The following is an 18,400-nucleotide window of genomic DNA, read 5'->3' as shown; positions in this document are numbered from 1 at the left end:
GTTGGCACCTTTTAGAAGTTTTCAGTCATCGTTGACTCTTCCTTCTTCTTCATCTTCATAAATAGTCCTGTTAATTATACCTTCATTTCTGAACATATGCCTCTCTGCCTTCCCACCCTAGCGAATCACCCCTTATTATGCAAAGGAAAAAAGGCGGCTCATAACCCACCAATAAAGCATTTTCAGCGCTACATGCAATATTTCTGTAGTTTCCTACCTCTACAAAGAAGGGGGGAACTTCATTTTTTTAACTTATTCTCTAAGGTTAAGCTTTTCAGTCATAATTATATAGTCCTTTTTTATTTTTTTGGTAAGTTCTTTTCTTTTGTATTATCTTAAATATAATGTATGTTTTCCCGATCCTGTTTATTTTCATTTCTTTCAATTCATGTAAAATCATCTCGTGTTTCTCTATTACTTATATAATATTCCATTACATTTGTGTACCATAATCTTTTTTTTTTTTTTAGCTATTCTCTAATCAATGGGAATCTATGTTGTTTTCATTTCTTTGCTACTTCGAAAAGTACTGCTATGAATATTTTGCTGTATATGGACCTTTTTTTATCTTTACGCTCACCTACACACACACACACACACACACACACACACACACACACACACACACAGGATTTCTGGGCTGTATGAGACTTCTTTATCTTTAAGCACGCGTGCATGTGCACACACACAGAGGCAAAAGAGTGGCAGAATTGATGTTTGTGACCTCAGATTAGAACATTGAGCAGAGTATTGATAAAAATGAAATTGATGATCAAGGATGCACAGAAGCAGCTACACCCAAAGAAAGAACACTGGGAAATGAATTTAAACTGTTTGCATTTTTGTTTTTCTTCCTGGGTTATTTCTACCTTCTGAATCCATTTCTTCCTGTGAAACAAGAGAACTGTTCAGTTCTGCACACATATATTGTATCTAGGATATACATAATATATTTAACATGTAAAGAACTGCTTGCCATCTGGGGGAGGGGGTGGAGGGAGAGAGGGGAAAAGTCGGAACAGAAGTGAGGGCAAGGGATAATGCTGTAAAAAATTACCCAGGCATGGATTCTGTCAATAAAAAATTATAATTATTTTTTTAAAAAAGAATTATCTATAAAAAAAAATGAAATTGAGATCTTCTCACTAGTAACTAAACACACTCTCATAGTTATTACTTAGACTTAGATATACGATATTGCCCAGTTACCTGGGCAGTCAGCACTGTGTATTGAATCAGTTTCACAGAGGAGGTGGCATTTAACTTAAGCTTTCTTGGTTTTACTAATGATTATGCTTTTTATAATGGAGGAATTTCATAGAAGTTTTACTCAGATTTTGATTTAGATGAACAAGGAAGAATTGGTAGACGAAATAGAAATGTTGGAAATGTTAGTCGAAAGAATATGTAACATCTTAGCATTCATGTTAGCTAAGGAGAGAACACTAGATATAATATTATATGTAATCTAGATTTTAGAAGAATTGATTGCAAGAAGTGTGGCATATATATAAGTATGATTTCATTATTAGTCATTAAGCTAAATAGAGTTTTAAAAATGAAATTTTAGTGGATAGAGCACCAGCCCTGAAGTCAGGAGGATCTGAGTTCAAATCTGGTTCCTAGGTATGTGACCTTGGGCAAGTCATTTAACTAACCCTAATTGCTGCTTCAGAGGAAAAAAAAAAGAAACTTTAATGATATATGAGAATAATATTGAAGAAGAGGAGATATCTTAAGACACCAGTATGATTTATAAGGAATTTAATGAACATAGAATTACATGTACAAAAAATGGGAACAAGGCTGTATGACTAAAGACAAATACAAAGGAATTGCATAGTTCTATAAGAACAGTGAATGCAGACTGTCAAGAATGTTGTAGAGGTCTGTGTTGTGTTTCAGGCAGGAAATTTTATTAAATGATATTTTTAGTTTCATTTTATGATAATCATGCTACTTTTATGCAAATTATAAAATATTTTATATTTTGTTGCTCTCACAGTTGTTAAGTATGTTCTGGAATCTTTCTCATACTTAAATTTGATGATAATAGGTCTATCTTCTCTTTGCCATGATTTTTTTGGGTAGAATTTTGAGATTTAAATAGTTCATGAAAAAACCAGCTTAATTTTTTCTTTTAATATTAATCTCCTTCTTTATGTAGGACACACTACTGGGTATTTCTAAAACCAAAGCCTATGATTTTTAAAAGGTGAGAAATATTTTGAAAAAAAGGGAGACTTTTTAGTGTATCTTTATAAAATTGAAGATTTGCTTTGAAAATGGAGGTTTTTTTAGTTAACAAGAAATAAACCACAAACTGAAAATGTCATAGAAGTGAATATTTGATAGTTGGACAAAAAAGCAGGTTATAAAGAAAACTTTTAAGAGTGGGATTGGATTAAATTGCCTAGGCTGTCATTGCATCTACGGAAAGTAAAAAAGACAAATCTGGTAAGGAAATGAAAATTACACAGGAAACATGATGGCTTGGAGAAATGAACAAAAGAAAAAAGTGGCTCTCAATAGGTCTTCTTTAAAGTTGTTCTGTTGCTTATTTTGTGGGTTTTTTCCCCCCCAGAAACACCATTTCATTTTACTTTGCCTAAGGAAGATGATGTTATCCCACCGTTGACCAACACAACCCCACCTTTGATTGGGCATCTTAAATTAAGTCCAAGGAGACACAGTACTCCTATTGGTGAGTAATATAAAAATGACACTCTTTGGGCAAGAAACTCTAGAGTGTCAACCTTTATAAAAATGATATCATTATGACCATATAAGGAATTGGAACTTGGTTATATCTTTTTTTTTTTTTTTTTTTTTTTTGCTTCAAGAAGATTATGACTGATTGAGGTTCTTCATACTTTTCTTCTAATCCTATTGGGGATCTGGTGCAATTTCCAGTTTCTTAAGTTTTGGTAATTTTGGGGGGGAGCTTTTTAGACAATATATATTTGTATAGTAGAAGATGATCGTGCTTGCTCTTTCACAGAACATAATCAGGGTTTAGAGGGGAGTCAAATATAAAAAAAAATACTAAACAAATACTGATGTAAGTTTCTTGAGGGCAGAAGATTTGTTTTTGTCTTTGAATTTCTAGAGTTTAGCAGAGGACCAGGCACATAGTAGATGCTTCATAAATATTTTTTTCATTCATTTTTTGATTGAATAAGCAGGGACATAAAGCTAATAGACGATGTCTTCTTGTGCAACACCCTGTACAAATTATACTTCTGCTTGACAAGCAGGACTATTTAGGTAGCTCCCTCCTCTTCACCAGTTCAGTAGTGTTCTACATTAATCTATTTGTTTTCTCTAGTCAGTGCTGGGAGGTAACTGTCATGCCGTCTGGAGTTTCCTGCTACCTATGCCTGATGCTGGCAGATGTGGGTTGGATGAGGGCTCACGCAGCATCCTAAATCCAGATGTGGAAGTGGATCTGAATCCTGTTGCTCCTCTTAAGACCAGGTGTCATTTATAGCGTGTAGTTGTGGATATTTTTGACAGGATCTATTCTAGGTACAACTACGTGGATCTTGCAAACATATGGAATTATAGAGGGAAACTAATGACCCTGAGGTGCCTTATTTAATGTTTGTGTTTTAGTGGGTTTTTTTTTTTCCTTCTTCCTCCTCCTTTCTTTCTTTCAGTTGTGGACAGTTATTCAGAGAGCCCCTTAGCAACCAGTGATGTCATGGCTGAAAGTTCTATGGGTTCCAACGATGTTACTGTTGAAAGTGAAAAAGGAGATTCCAGAGCTGTCCCAGAAGTGGATGAAAAATTATGTCTGAGAATGAAACTGGTCAGCCCTGAGACTGAGGCGAGTGAAGAGTCCTTGCAATTTAGTTTGGAAAGTAAGTTAATTTTTTATGCCTATGTGGATAAGCTGTGATAATAAGCTTCTGACCCCTTATTTGTATCAGTAGAACAACTGAATAATATATCTTGACTATTCTTACTATTCCCTCTTTCTTTTTAAATTTTATATCAGTTGATGATTTTGTTTTTATATCATATGCCTTCTTATCCCTCTCCTTTCCTTTTGAGCTTGCCTTAAACCTTATAAACAAAAATTTAAAAAGAAATTTTAAAAGTTCAGCAAAACTAACCAGCACATTAATCATCTCTAATAATACATATATATCATATCCACCCCACTATTCTCCATATTTGCAGTGAAGGGAAGGAGATACAAGCTCGCCTTTTTTCCTCAGCAGTGTGAACAATAGAACAGTTGACCAGTATAAATGAGTTTTAGAGAGTTAATTTTTGTGTTGGGCTCAATTTTCTGATCTTTTGAGGCATTGGGATTGCTGCTTGTACTGGTTGCGTTTTCATACTTTCCTTTGATTTGGGGGAGAGTGACATCTATCTAGATAATTAAATAATAATATGAAAGAAGTACTAAATATTCTTGATCAGTAAAATAACTCCCTAGTTGTTTGTTAGTGACTCTGACATAAAAGAAAGTGAATAAAATAGAGCCATAATGCCCATGAGGGGTGATTTGGGAAAACATCATAAAATTAGCATGGAATCTTCCTTCCTTCTCTCCTTCCCTCCTCTCCTCCCTCCTCTCTTCCCTCCCTCCTTCCCTCCTTCTCTTTTTCTTTCTCTCTCTCTTTCTCTTTTCTCTCTCTTTTTTTCTTTCTTTCTCTCTCTCTTTTTTCTTTTTGTTTGTTTCTTTCTTTCTCTCTCTCTCCCCCCCCTTCCCCTCCCTCCCTCCCCCTCTCCTTCCTTCCTTCTCTTCCTCTCCCTCCCTCCTTCTCCTCCCCCTCCCTCCGCTGTTTTTCTCCTTGTTTTGTTTTAAAATTAATAGGTTTTTATTTCTCAAAATACATGTAAAGATAGTTTTCAACATTCATTTTTGCAAAACCATATGTTCATCCCACCTGTAGACAACAGGCAGTCCAACATAGTTTAAACATGTGCAATTCTTCTAAACACATTTCCACATTTGTTATGTTATGCAAGAAAAATCAGATCAAAAGAGGGAAAAACATGAGAAAAAAACAATCAAGACAACAATAACAAAAAAGGTGAAAATACTATGCTTTGATTTGCATGCAGTTTCCATAGTTCTCTCACTAGATGCAGGTGGCTCTTTCCATCACAAGACTTTTGGAATTGTCTTGAATCACCTGATTGTTGAAAAAAGCCAAGTTTGGGTATACTTTTAATTTGTTTTCCAGATTAGTTTGCAACTTCCCAAGTCCACTCATAGTGCATTTAATATGTTTGTCCTCCTATAATCCTTCCAGTAATTGTCATTTTCCTTTTGCTCATCTTTGCTATTCTGAAAGGTATGAAATAGAACTTCAGAATTGTTATAACTTGCATTTTTCTTACTATTAGAGATTTCATATGATTGTTGGTGGCCTGGATTTCTTTATTTGCAAGCTGTTTAATCATAACATTTGACCATATTGGGAAGTCCTATTCTTGTTCTGTGTTTGTACCAATTTATGTATTTTGAATTGCTATAGAGATTTTTTCCTGATTAGCTTTTTGCTCTAGTGGTACTTGCATTGCTTTTGTTTGTGCAGAATCTTTACAATTTTATATAATAAAAATTATCCAGTTTACTTTTTGTAATCATTTTTATCCCTCTTTGGCCAAGAACTTTTCCCCTTCCCTCTAGTTGTGAAAGTTCATTTGCTTTTGTGATTTGTTTAATATAATCTTTTATGTTCATCCATTTAAGCATATTGTGGAATATCGTGTAAAATCTTTCATTTCTCTCAGATTGCTTTCCATTTTTTCTAACAGTTGTAGAATATTCAGTCCTTTACCAAATAGATTGCACATCGTTTATTTTTTAAAATTTAATTTTTATTTTTTATAATTCTTTAGTTTTCCAAATATATGCAAAAATAGTTTTCAACATTCACCTTTGTAAAATCTTGTGTTTAAAATTTTTCTCCTTCTCTTACTCCTTCTCCTTCCCCAAGACAGCAAGCAATCTGCTATCAGTTAAAACAGCACATTGTTTATTGCACATTGTACTGTATTTGATTTCTTCTAAATTCTAATGCTATTTCCATCATTTTGTGCCCTTGTAGGCACATATCTTGATACAGTATCTTTTTACCAGGGAAGTTTAGAGAAGTGAAAGGCAAAAATTTTGAGACCAAATAAAAGTCTCTTGGTCATCATTCCAACTAATTGAGCCAAGGACCTAGTACCTTGGCATTCTCACTAGTTCATTGAAGTCTTAAGTCAAAAGCTTAAACTCAGCTGAAACTCAGGGGCAAAAATGATGCATTAGAAGAGCAGATTTGGAGTTAGAGGACTTAGACTTGAATCTTGGCTCTCTTCACTACTAATCTAATTGCAAAATAAAAGAGTGAGACTAAGATGACTCCTTCAGTCCCTTCATAGTGACTTGTAGAGGTCATAGAGGCCTGTAAAGGTCCTCTATGACCTTTACATCATTCAATTCAATTCAGTCTAGTAAACATTTGTTAAGTACCCGATATGTGCCAGGTTCTGTGCTAAACTCTAGGGATAAAAAAGGAGGCTTAAGACAATTTGCCCTTAAAGAATTTACAATCTAATAGGGAAGACAACATGCAAATAAATATATGCAAAGCATTCTATATACTCAGGATAAATGAAATAATTAACAGAGGGAAGGCACTGAAATTACGAAGGATAGGGAACCTTTTTGCCTTTTGTTTTTACTATCAGAGGTCATAGTCTTTGGAGCAGTGATTAAGTGAGATTCCATGAATATCTTTATTTTATATATAAACAGTAGAAAAAGTAAAACTAGTAATTGTTAAGTAATTCTTGTTTTTAAATTTTTTTAAATTTATTTTTCATTTATGGAATAAAACAAACATTTCTGTAACATAGTATAAAAATCTGTTATGTAATGTGCTGTTCCCTTTAAATATATAATAAAGTTATCATGTAAATTTTTCCCTTTTTTCCCCTTCCTTTCACCTTCCTCCTTTCCTCTAGAAATGGCTACCATTAGATACAAATATATAAATGAAATACTTCTATTTATTAGTTCTTTCTCTGGGTGCAAATAGTGCCTCCATATGACCTTTTAGTTAATTTGGCTGTTTATAGTAGTCAAAAATAACTTATTCACTCAAAGTTGCTCTCAAAACAATATTGTTGTTATTGTTTACAGAATATAATTGGTTCTGTTCATTTTGCTTTTCATTATTTCATGTAAGTCTATCATGTTTTTCTAAGATCATTGAGCTCATCATTTCCTATGGCGCAGTAGGTCTTCTGTCATACCACTTGTTTAGTCATTCTCCAATTGATGGGCATCCCTACAATTTCCAATTCTTGGCTACCACAGAAGGAGCTAATATCTAAATATCTAAAAGATATTTTAGAACATAAGAGTTCTTTTCTTTTTTCCCTAATCATCTTTGGAAATAGACTTAGTAATGGTATTGTTGAAAAAAGGATATAGGCAATTTAATAACTCTACATATTCCACCAACAGTGAATTAATGTCCCAATTTTTCTGCATTCTCCCCAATGTTTGTTGCTTTCCCCTTCAATTATTTTAGTCAGTCTACTAGATATAAAATGATATCTCAGGGTTGTTTTAATTTGTATAATTTGTATTTAATCTATAATCACTAATGATTTAGGGCATTTTTTTCATTTGACTATAAATTGTTTTGAGTTATCTGCTATTCTTGGGAACTTGTTTCTGTCTGGATGATTTTTATGGTATCAAGACAGCCATAACAGTTATGAAGCTTACTTTATGGAGAAGTAGAATGGAATAGCTAAGCCTTTGAATTTGGAGTCAAGAATTTAGGAAGACCTGTATCTGAATCCTTATTCCAGACCCTAGCTAAGTGACTTTAATTACGTCATGCAATTTTTCTAAAATATACAAAATAAAATACACAAATTACAAAAGAAACCAATTATACTGAAAGGCAGTTATCTATATTTAAAGTCAAATTGAATTTTTAAATATTTAACTTTAAAAAAGTAAATTAAAAAAAATAGCAAACCCCAGGTTAAGAACCCCTGATTTAGAGATGCAGGGTGACAATTTAGAACAGTGACTCAGGAGATTAACTTTTATTGTTAAATGATACTGCTAAGAAATTTCATGTGATATTTTTGGCTATGCCCACTTAGTCCACAGAAATGGTTTAGTGAGGATATGGGTTGTTAGGAATGGAGAATATTTGTATTGTTGAATCATGGTTAATTTTTTTTTTTTCTATTCCTATTCTTTTTCCCTATTTCTGTTCCTTTCTGCTGCAGAGTCAGGGAAAAAAAGAGTAGAAAAATAAAGAAAAGCATTTTAGGTAGGACACTAACTGGATTTTTTTCTGTTTTTCTCCCTTCCCTCCTTGCCTATGTTTTTGTTCAGAGCCTGTAAGTGGTGAAAAGAAAAATGGATCCACTGCTGTTGCTGAGTCTGTTGCCAGGTAACCAGAGCTTGTTGCTATGCAGAGCAGTCTCATACAGAGCCACTGATAATGAAGGAAAAGATAGATATATCAATGGTAGAAAAAAATTAAAGTGAAACCTAGAATAAGTTATTTTATAGGAAGAAAGGTTGACCAAGTCACAGCTTTTTTCATTAATTCCCTCCTAAAACCAACATTTTTATTTGCTAATCCTTGATTAAAATGCTGACTAATTATTTTTTTAAAAATTTACCCCACTAATCATATAGGATCCTTATCCTAGATAAGGATAATGTAAAAGACTATATCTTTTTAGTCTTGGTGAGGCTGTAATATGTGGCAGGAGATAGTTGCAAGGTCTTATATAGGATCATTATGGACTTTGTCTCTCAGGGATTTTAACTGTTAGCCATTATATAAGATCATTTCTAGTCAGTGTTTCAAACTAACTGCTATTTTGTGATGTATAATTATTATTCTTATTATTGTTAGCCATTACGATCATTCTAGTTTATGTCCCAAATTGATTGCTGTGTTGTGATGTTTTATTATTGTTTTGGTGATGATGTAGTGTCTTATAGTTATGTTGTTATTACTGTTTCTTGCTACAATGACTTGAGAGTGATTATATCTCTAGATTCAGGCTTGTGTAATTGAGCTTTGCCACCTGGTGGCAGTGAGAGAGTATAAAAGTCTCTCATCTGCTACTGATTATACTAATAAAACATTAAATTCCAGTAATACTGCTTAAAGCATGGCTGAAAGGGCTTATGAGCTTTGAAATAAGCCTAGTCCTGTCTCATGTTTATTACATATTTTAGAAAAAAGGATTTCATCTCTCTGGACTTAGTATCTCTCTTTTTTAAATGAACTTAGTGTTTCTAGTGACATTTATATATTACTTTTGATCTGCTAACTACTTCTTATGAATATCTTACTAGTGGAGGAAAAAAAAACATTTTTACCATATAGTTTTTGCATTATTTTATTCCTGACATTGCTTATTGCAGGTCTATATATGCAATTAAATTTACTTCTAAAGTAAGTAAAAACCTGAGAGTGTAGGAGAAAGAGAGATCATGCAAAACAAAAGTGGGAGTTAACAAAGATTGGAATGAAGTGAAGTGATTGTTGATGTGTTATTAATAGTGGTATGAGAGTATTAGTATATTTGTCTTGTTTTAAAAACAAACCCAAACTGAGGAAAATCTTGGTCTGTAGAAAAAAAAAATAGATTGTGGGAGATACTCTTTACAAATAGGTTTTGTTTTCCTTCTCTCCCTCCCTTCCTCCCTCCCTCCTTCCTTTCCTTCCTTCCTTCCTTCCTTCTTCTCTCCTTCCCTTCCTCCCTCTTTGCTTTCCTCCCTTCCTCCCTTTCTTCCTCCTTTTTTCCCTCCCTCCTTCCCTCCCTAGAAGGAATTTAAAGAAAGGATTATTTACCTGCAATGCTTGAAAGATATTTCTAATATATAGCATAGTATCTGACATATAGTAGGCACTTAATAAATGCTTGTTGCTTGATTAAAAAGTATTTCTTCTATCTAAACACATAAAGAATTAATGCCTTACTTTATTATCCTTAGTTCTCAGAAGACAGTGTCTGTGTTTAGCCGTGTTTGTGAAGTTCAGCAGGATGATGAGACCAAAGGCCATGTTCTACCATCAGATCTTATCAGGTAAGTATTATTTTCATAGTATCTTTGCTCCTGTATCAAATTATAAATTGATTTTACTGCCAAGAACTCTTTATGTTTTTTTCTTTGTGGCTTTCAATTTAGCTTTTCACTTGAGTATGGTGTATTCAAGCCAGACTGAATTGTGTTTATTTTTTATTTATTTATTTTTTAATTTAATTTTATTTAATAATAACTTTGTATTGACAGAATCCATGCCAGGATAATTTTTACACAGCATTATCCCTTGAAATCACTTATGTTTCGTTTTTTCCCTCCCTCCCTCCTCCCCCCCCCACCCCCCAAGATGGCAAGCAATCCTATATATGTTAAATATGTTGCAGTATGTCCTAGATACAATACACATTTGCAGAACCGAACAGTTCTCCCGCTGCACAGGGAGAATTGGATTCAGAAGGTAAAAATAACTCAGGAAGAAAATCAAAAATCAAATAGTTCACATTCATTTCCCAGTATTCCTTCTTTGGGTGTAGCTGTTTCTGTCCATCATTTATCCAATGAAACGCAGTTAAGTCTCTTTGTCAGAGAAATCCACTTCCATCAGAATACATCCTCATACAATATCGTTGTCGAAGTGTATAATGATCTCCTGGTTCTGCTCATCTCACTTAGCATCAGTCCATGTAGGTCTCTCCAAGCCTCTCTGTATTCATCCTGCTGGTCATTCCTTACAGAGCAATAATATTCCATAACATTCATATACCACGAATTGTGTTTATTTTTAAAATAGTCTTTGAAAAAGAAAAGAAGTGGACCTTTCTCCTTCCCATGGCCTTTATACTGGCATTAGATCCCGTCTTTTGTTCCATCTTCTTCAGATGGTGGCATCCTCAATCTTCCCATCTCTATTAAATATTCAACCTCTCCCTATTATTGCTTCTTTTCCTCCTTCCTACTTTCAAACATGCTTAAATCTCCCACTCCCATATCCTTAAAAAAGCTTTCTTTAGTTCTACCATCCCTCTAGCTTTCATCCTATTTCCTATCTTTTTCAATGAAATTCTTTGAAAAAGCTATCTATACTTGCTGACTTGATTTTCTTTACTCTCACTACTTAATCCTTTGTAATCTGACTTTTGATCTTATCACTGAAATAAAACACATTGTTTTGAAGTTACCAACCACCTCATAATTGCCAAATCTGATAGTCTTTTTAGTCCTTACTCTTGACCTCTATTGCATCTGACAATATTGACCACCCTCTGCTCCTGAATACTATGTCCTTTTTATGACCCTCTTGGTTTTTCTCCCACCTGTCTAACTACTCTTCAGTCTTCTTTCCTGGCTTATCATCTATATTATGCTCCTTAACTATGGGTGTTCCTCAAGGTTCTGTTTAGGTCCTTTTTTTTCCTTCTCCTTGTAGATGTTTTCTCATGATAACTTCATTAGCTCCCATGGATTTAACTGTCATCTATATATAAATGACTGTCGGAGCTACATATCCAGCCCCAGTCTTTTCCTGAGTTTCAATCCCATGTTAACAGTTATACACTGGGAATTTCAGACTGGATGTCTCATTGACATCTCAAATTTAACATATCCAAAACAGAACTTATTATCTTTCCCTCCAAATCCATTCTCCCCTCTTCCAAACTTCCCTGTTTCTTTTGAAGGTGTTTCTTTTTGGTGTTCTAGGTTTGTTACTTCAACATTATTTTAAACTTTATTACCTTCTTTCATCTTACATATCCAACTGTTTTTCAGATGTTGCCATTTCTATTGCCACAACATCTCTTGAATCTGACTCCTTTTTCCTCATGCAGCTACCATCTTAGTACAGATCCTCCTTATCTCTTGCCTAAAGCATTGCAACAGCCTTTTTGGTGACTTATGTCATTCTCCCTCTGTTGCAGTATATGCTATCCTCTGATGCCAAAGTAAATTTTTTTAAGCTCAGATCTGACTGTGTAATACCCCTATCTTTTCAAGTCTCTTGCTTCTAATAGCAAATATAAACTCTTGTTCAGTTTTAAAAATCTTTTACAACCTGGTCAATCTAATTTGCCAGCTTTAGTGAATAACACTCCCTCTTCCTGTACTCTACAATCCACATAACATTCATTTTGTATCTCTTTGCCTTTACATGGGCTTTTTCATACGTGGAGTGCAATCTCTCCTCACCTTTGCCTCAGAGAGTTCTTCTCTTCTTTAAGATGCAGCTCAAGCACTGTTTTTTGTATGAAACTTTTCCTGATTTCCCAAACTACTACTTTTCTCTTTATCAAACCTTGTATTTAATTAATTTTAATATATTTGAATTTAATCATTTTATACTTATGCTTTGAATACTTATATGTATAGGGGGTCCCCAAAGTCTTTGTGCATTTTTAATCCTTGATAACTTGAAACTACACTCAGACTTTTGAGCCATTCTCTACTGTCTCCTCTTTAGAATATAAATTCTTTGTGAGGAGGAAATATACGTATATATAGGACATTTGTATTGTTGTCAAAAAGCGCCCCGTTCATTTTGATATGACTCAGTTTGTATAAAACATAAAACATTTTTTGAGAACTTTAAATTTCTACATGTAAATGATTTAACAATACTATATCTTTAAAATTCATATATAGTAACCATCACAATGACACAACTCATATGTATCATCAATCTATAATCTGTTGGCAGTGTAAGTGATAGATCATGCTCTGTCAAGATTTGAAGACACTATAACCCTATCATATGATATGGTTTGCCCATATCATATTATATAATCACTATAGTGCATTCACTATTAGTTGTAGTGGCTTTAAGTGTTGGTGATTTACTTTCATTGACTTTGATTTGAATTTATTTTCATTGAAAAGAATGGATATATTTGCATGTGAGTTGTACTTAAATTAAACAAGTCCATTTGGGCATTTACTTCAAGGGTCTTGTGCTTTCCAAGAAGGGAAATCCATAATTTCTAAGCTACATAGTTTGGAAAACATTGACCTATAATTGTATCTGAGAACTTCTGTCCTTAATAAGGTAGCCAATATGTAATGTTTAAACTACTCAGGTAAAATCAGACTCCTTTACCTGTTGTTGTTATTGTTATCCTGTCTAACCTTAGAATATGTTGTGCCAGCTCTTATAGATAGCCATTATCCATTCTTTTATTTACTTTGACTGCTACATGTGTAGCAAAGCAAAATAAATTTTTACATTAGGCATATCCATAAGGAGAAGAGAGAGAGAAAGAGAAAAAGTGTGTAAACATGTGTGTTTTATTGTGTATGCTGAGTCTTTTACCTGTTTATCAGCATGTAAGTAGCATCTTTATTATTCCTCTGGAATTGTTTTGGTTAATACATAGATCAGATTCATAAGCCTTTTTCCTTACAATAATGTTGTCATTGTATAAATTGTTCTGTTTCTGTTTACATCATTTCATATAAGTCTTCTCAGGTTTCTCTGAAGCCATCCCCTTCATTTTTTATAGCTCAGTGTTAGATATTATATTTTTCCTAATTACATATAAAAACATTTTTTGACATTCATTTAAAAAAAATTTTGAGTTCCAGATTTTCTCACTTTTTTCTTCTTTATTCCCTTCATTGAAGAAGCAAGCAATTTGATATAGGTTATACATATGCAGTCATACAAAACTTATTTCCATATTAATCATGTTGTAAAAGAAAACAGACTAAAGGAAGAGAAGAAAAATAAAGTTTTAAAAAAGCATATTTCTATCTGCATTCAGACTCCATCAGGTTTTTCTCTGGAGATGAATAGCATTTTTCATCATAAGTGCTCAGGAATGGTCTTGAATTATTGTATTACTGAGTATAGTAATAGCTAAGTCATTTTCAGTTGATCATCATGTTATATTCTTGTTATCATTCTTATGGTTCTGTTCATTTCAGTTTGCTTCAGTTCATATAAGTCTTCCCAAGTTTTTCTGACAGCATGTTGCTTGTCATTTTTTTTAATGATACTTAGTATCCTATTACAATCATATGCCACATGTCCAGTTGATGGGCATCCCCTCATTTTTCAAATTTTTGCTACTTCTAGACTTTTCCATAATCATTTAGCCTGGCCTCTTAAAATGTGTGATATTTGTTTGTTACATTTTCCATACTTTGTCAGGAAGGTATGCTGACCTTAAGGATATCCTCCATATCTTTTCACTGCCATTAGTAACCTCCTTACAGTCCTGTATTCTTTGTCATTATCCTTAGTGAATTCAGTATATATGTTGATAATTAACACCCTGGACTCAGAGTGTTCAAACTTTCTAGACTTAAGTGACCCATTTTTAAAATTTGCTCTTATATCTGAGAATTGGAGAGGAAGTCACATAACCTTGCCAGATTACACTAGAATTTGGTGCTATTTAACTTTTCTTGTGACTTCCATGCATATTTGGAGATGGTGCAATAGATAAGAGTATTGGACTTGGAATAAGGGTGCCTCAGTTAAAATCCTGCAGGAGACACTAACCCTGAGAACCTGACAAGTCACTTAACTTCTCGGCTTCAGTTTTCTTACCTATAACGTAGGAATGATAATAATAGCCTATTATCTCATAGGTACATAATCTCATAGGGTTATTTTAATGTTCAAATGCTATAGCATTTGTAAAATGCTTTGCAAACCATAAAACTCAATATTTTAGCTATTTTATTACACTCTCGTTGACTCCTTTTTTCCTTACGTAATGGTCTTTTCACTATTCACCTTTTAGACTTTTTACTTAGTTGTGCTTTCCTTAAAAAAATTTCATTTTATTTTTTACATCTTTATAATTTTCCCAATATTTTTCCTGGAGAGCCATACTAGATATTGGATAGTATTTTTAAATACAAAAAAAAAAAAAAATTACCACCAAAAGAAAAAGGAGAAGAGCATAGTTGAGCAATAAATTGAAAAAGTCTGAAAGTATGTGTAACAGTTGTGGACCTCTTACCTTTGCAGAGGGGGTTTCTTTGCTTTCTTTTTGTTGTCTTTTTCATCTCTTTTCAACAGTGGATCTTATCTTTTCCTTTTCTGATTTGGAAACCTTTGATGCAAGACTTCTTCAATGCTCTTTGTGTCCTTAAGATTTCATATATTTTTACCCAGTCTTCTTCAATGGGAGAAGTATACCTCCATTCCAAGAAAACTACTAGCCCCTTCTCCCTCTGAGTCTTGTTCTGCCAATTTTCCCTTTTTTCCCTTGTATCTTCAATCCTTTTCTGTCCACTGTCATCTTCCCCTCTGTAATTTAAAATTTAAAAGACTTTTCCCTTAATTTTATTACCTCCTTGAGCTACTTTCACTTTATATCCATCCTTTTACCATCATCCTTGAAAAGCGTGTTTTTACCTACCCTCTTCTCTTTCTGACCATGCTTTCCTCCAATTTAATAAATATTTATTGCTCAACTTGTTGAGTCTGATTTCTGCCATCTACTATTACTACCACTCTTCTATTCCTTTCAGTCTTGCTTCAACCTTTATCACTTTAAAAGTCATTAATGACTTTAAAATATACATACATATGTCAAAATTAACTAATATTTTCCCCCTACTTTTCCCTCTTTCCACTGTGGGGAAAAAAAACAAAACTGAAAGATCCTTATAACAAATATGAATAGACAAAAACATATTACCATATTGGCCATGGGCAAAAATGTGTATTCCATTCAATATGTTTTTTCATCATCTCTGTATTTTGAAGAAGGTAGCATTTTTTATTATTGGTCCTTTGGAGTGATACTTGAATATTGTGTTGATTAGAGTTTTTAAGTCTTTGAAACTTGTTCCTTCTATATTGTTATAGTATGAAATATTTCTCTACTTCTCTTAATTTCACTATGCACTAGTTCATTCAAGTCTTACCAGGTTTCATTGAAACACTATCCCTTTTATCATCCTATTATGGCATTGAATTCCATTTAGTTCATTTATTATAATTTGTTAAAGCTATTGTATAGATTATAGGGATTCAGTTTCCAGTTCTTTGTCATCACAAAAAGAGCAGCAAAATATATATTTTTTCATATAAGCCTAATAGTGATATCACTGCATCAGAGAGTATTCACAGTTGGGCATAGAAATTATTTTCTATATTGATTGTACCGATTCATAGTTTCATCAATAGACTAGTGACTTTGTAATACCTAATCTGTTTGATGTCACTTGGAACATTTGGATAAAGTCCCTCTCCCCAAAAGAAAAACAACAACTACAAAAAATAAACAGTTTAAACTTGAAAAGAAAAACTACTTAATAGTATGGGATGTTAAAGTTAGATTTAAACAATTGGAAGACTGTCAAGTGCTCATGGGTAGGCCAACCTAACATAGTAAAAGTGATAAATCTACTGAAATTAATCTACTTCTTGAATATCATATCAATCAAACTGCCAAGAAATTACTTTATAGAGCTAGAAAAAAATAACAAAATTCATCTGAAAGAACAATAGGTCAAGAATTTCAAGGGAATTAATGAAAAAAGGTGCAAAGAAAGATAGTCTAGCTGTGCCAGACCTAAAACTACATGATAAAGCAAGGATCATCAAAATCATTGGATCAGTAGACTAGGTTAGGTTCACAAGACACAATGATTGATAGCTATATTAATCTATTGTTTGATAAACCCAAGACTTCAACTTCTTGAATGAGAACTCACTGTTTTGATAAAAATTGCTAGGAAAGCTGAAAAATAGTATGGCAGAAACTGGGCATTGACCATCATCACCCTGTACTAAGATAAGGTCGAAATGGGTTCATGATTTAAACATAAAGGGTGATACTATAAACAAATCAGAAGAGCAAGGGATAGTCTAACTTTCGGATCTGTAAAAAGGGGAAGAATTTATGGCCAAAGAAAAATTTCTACAGTATGAAATACAAAATGGATAATTTTGATTACATTAAATTAAAAAGGTTTTGAACAAAGAAAACCAATGCAGGCAAGATTGGAAGAGAAGCAGAAATCTGGGGAAAATTTTTTTACATCCAGTGTTTCTGATAAAGCCCTCCTTTCTAAAATTATTTAGAGAATTCACTTCAAATGCCCCTCAATTGGGGAAAGGCTGAATAAGTTGTGAATATAAATGTAATGAAATATTATTGTTTTATAAGAAACAATTAGTAGGCTAATTTCAGAAAAGCCTGGAAAGACTTGTATGAACTGATACCGAATGAACTGAGTAGAACCAAGAGAACATTGTACACATCAAGAAGAAGAGTGTGTGATGATCAATTGTAATTAAGTTGGCTCTTTTCAACCTTGCAGTGATTCAGGCCAGTTCCAATAGACTTATGATGGAAAGAACCATCCACATCCAGAGAGAGAACTATGGAGATTGAATATAGATCAAAGCATAGTATTTTCACCTTTTATGATTATTGTTTCTTTGCTTATTTTTTTCTTTCCATGTTTTTTTTTTCTTTCTTGTGTTTATTCCCTTTTGATCTGATTTTTCATGCCAAAAGTGGAAATATATATAGGAATTTGCACATTTAATCTATATTGGATTATTTGCTGTCTGGGGTTGGAGGGGAAGGGAGGCAGAAGAAAAATTTGGAACAACAAAGCTTTGCAAAGATGAATGTTGAAAATTATATTTGTATGTATTTGGAAAAATAAAAAGTTATTAAAAAATAAAACTAATAAAATGATATGGAATATCATAGAACATAGTAGTATGCTCCCTCTTATTAGAGAGCCTTAAGTGAATGCTGAATGATTGTTTACCAAGTGTGTTTTAAAGTGAATTATTTAGGGGCAGCTATGTAATGCAGTGGATAGAGCATCAGTCCTGAAGTCAGGGGAACTTGAGTTCAAATCTGATCTCAGACACATAACACTTCCTGGCTGTGTGACCCTTAACCCAGCAAAAATTTTTTTAAAAATGAATTATTTTCAGGCATGGGTTGATCTAAATGATTGCTGAGAAATCTCTTTCAACTCAGGTTCTGATTCCTTCTGCCCATCCACAATCTGTCATTTTTCCATTTCCTGCCTGTGCTATTGATTCTATAATATCTCATTTCCATTTTCATTGAAAGGTCTTTGTATTGTTGCCATGAACTATTATTATAATAGCCAACTAGCTCCTCCTTCCATTCTTAATCCCTTCTAACCTATTCTGCACATTAATATCAGATTTAATCTCCTTAAGACATGATTCTGATTATATCATTCTCCTATTTCAAAACCATTTACAAATCTTAATTATTTGTGGAACAAGAACCAGACTCCTTATAACATTAGAGGTCCTTTACTCTTTGTTCTTAACCTGTCACTTTTCTCTTCACAAACTCTGTATTATAATCAAGTTGGGCAATTGAAGCTTCTGCATTTCTCCCA

The 18,400-nt window shown here is 33.3% G+C and overlaps 1 protein-coding gene across 2 annotated transcripts in view; it reads left to right on the top strand.

Annotated features, from left to right (window-relative positions):
* TP53BP1 (tumor protein p53 binding protein 1) overlaps window positions 1-18,400 on the top strand; it is a 136,011-nt gene that overhangs the window by 80,132 nt on the left and 37,479 nt on the right. For both annotated transcript variants that reach the window (XM_051977182.1, XM_051977181.1), the window contains exons 13-16: window positions 2,585-2,704; window positions 3,660-3,863; window positions 8,375-8,432; window positions 9,998-10,090. In XM_051977182.1, coding sequence (XP_051833142.1) covers window positions 2,585-2,704; window positions 3,660-3,863; window positions 8,375-8,432; window positions 9,998-10,090 — 475 coding nt within the window. The remainder of the gene's footprint in view (window positions 1-2,584; window positions 2,705-3,659; window positions 3,864-8,374; window positions 8,433-9,997; window positions 10,091-18,400) is intronic.

This window comes from Antechinus flavipes, chromosome 2 (assembly GCF_016432865.1).
Source record: "Antechinus flavipes isolate AdamAnt ecotype Samford, QLD, Australia chromosome 2, AdamAnt_v2, whole genome shotgun sequence".
NCBI lineage: Eukaryota > Metazoa > Chordata > Mammalia > Dasyuromorphia > Dasyuridae > Antechinus > Antechinus flavipes.
This window is presented reverse-complemented; position numbering and strand designations above follow the sequence as displayed.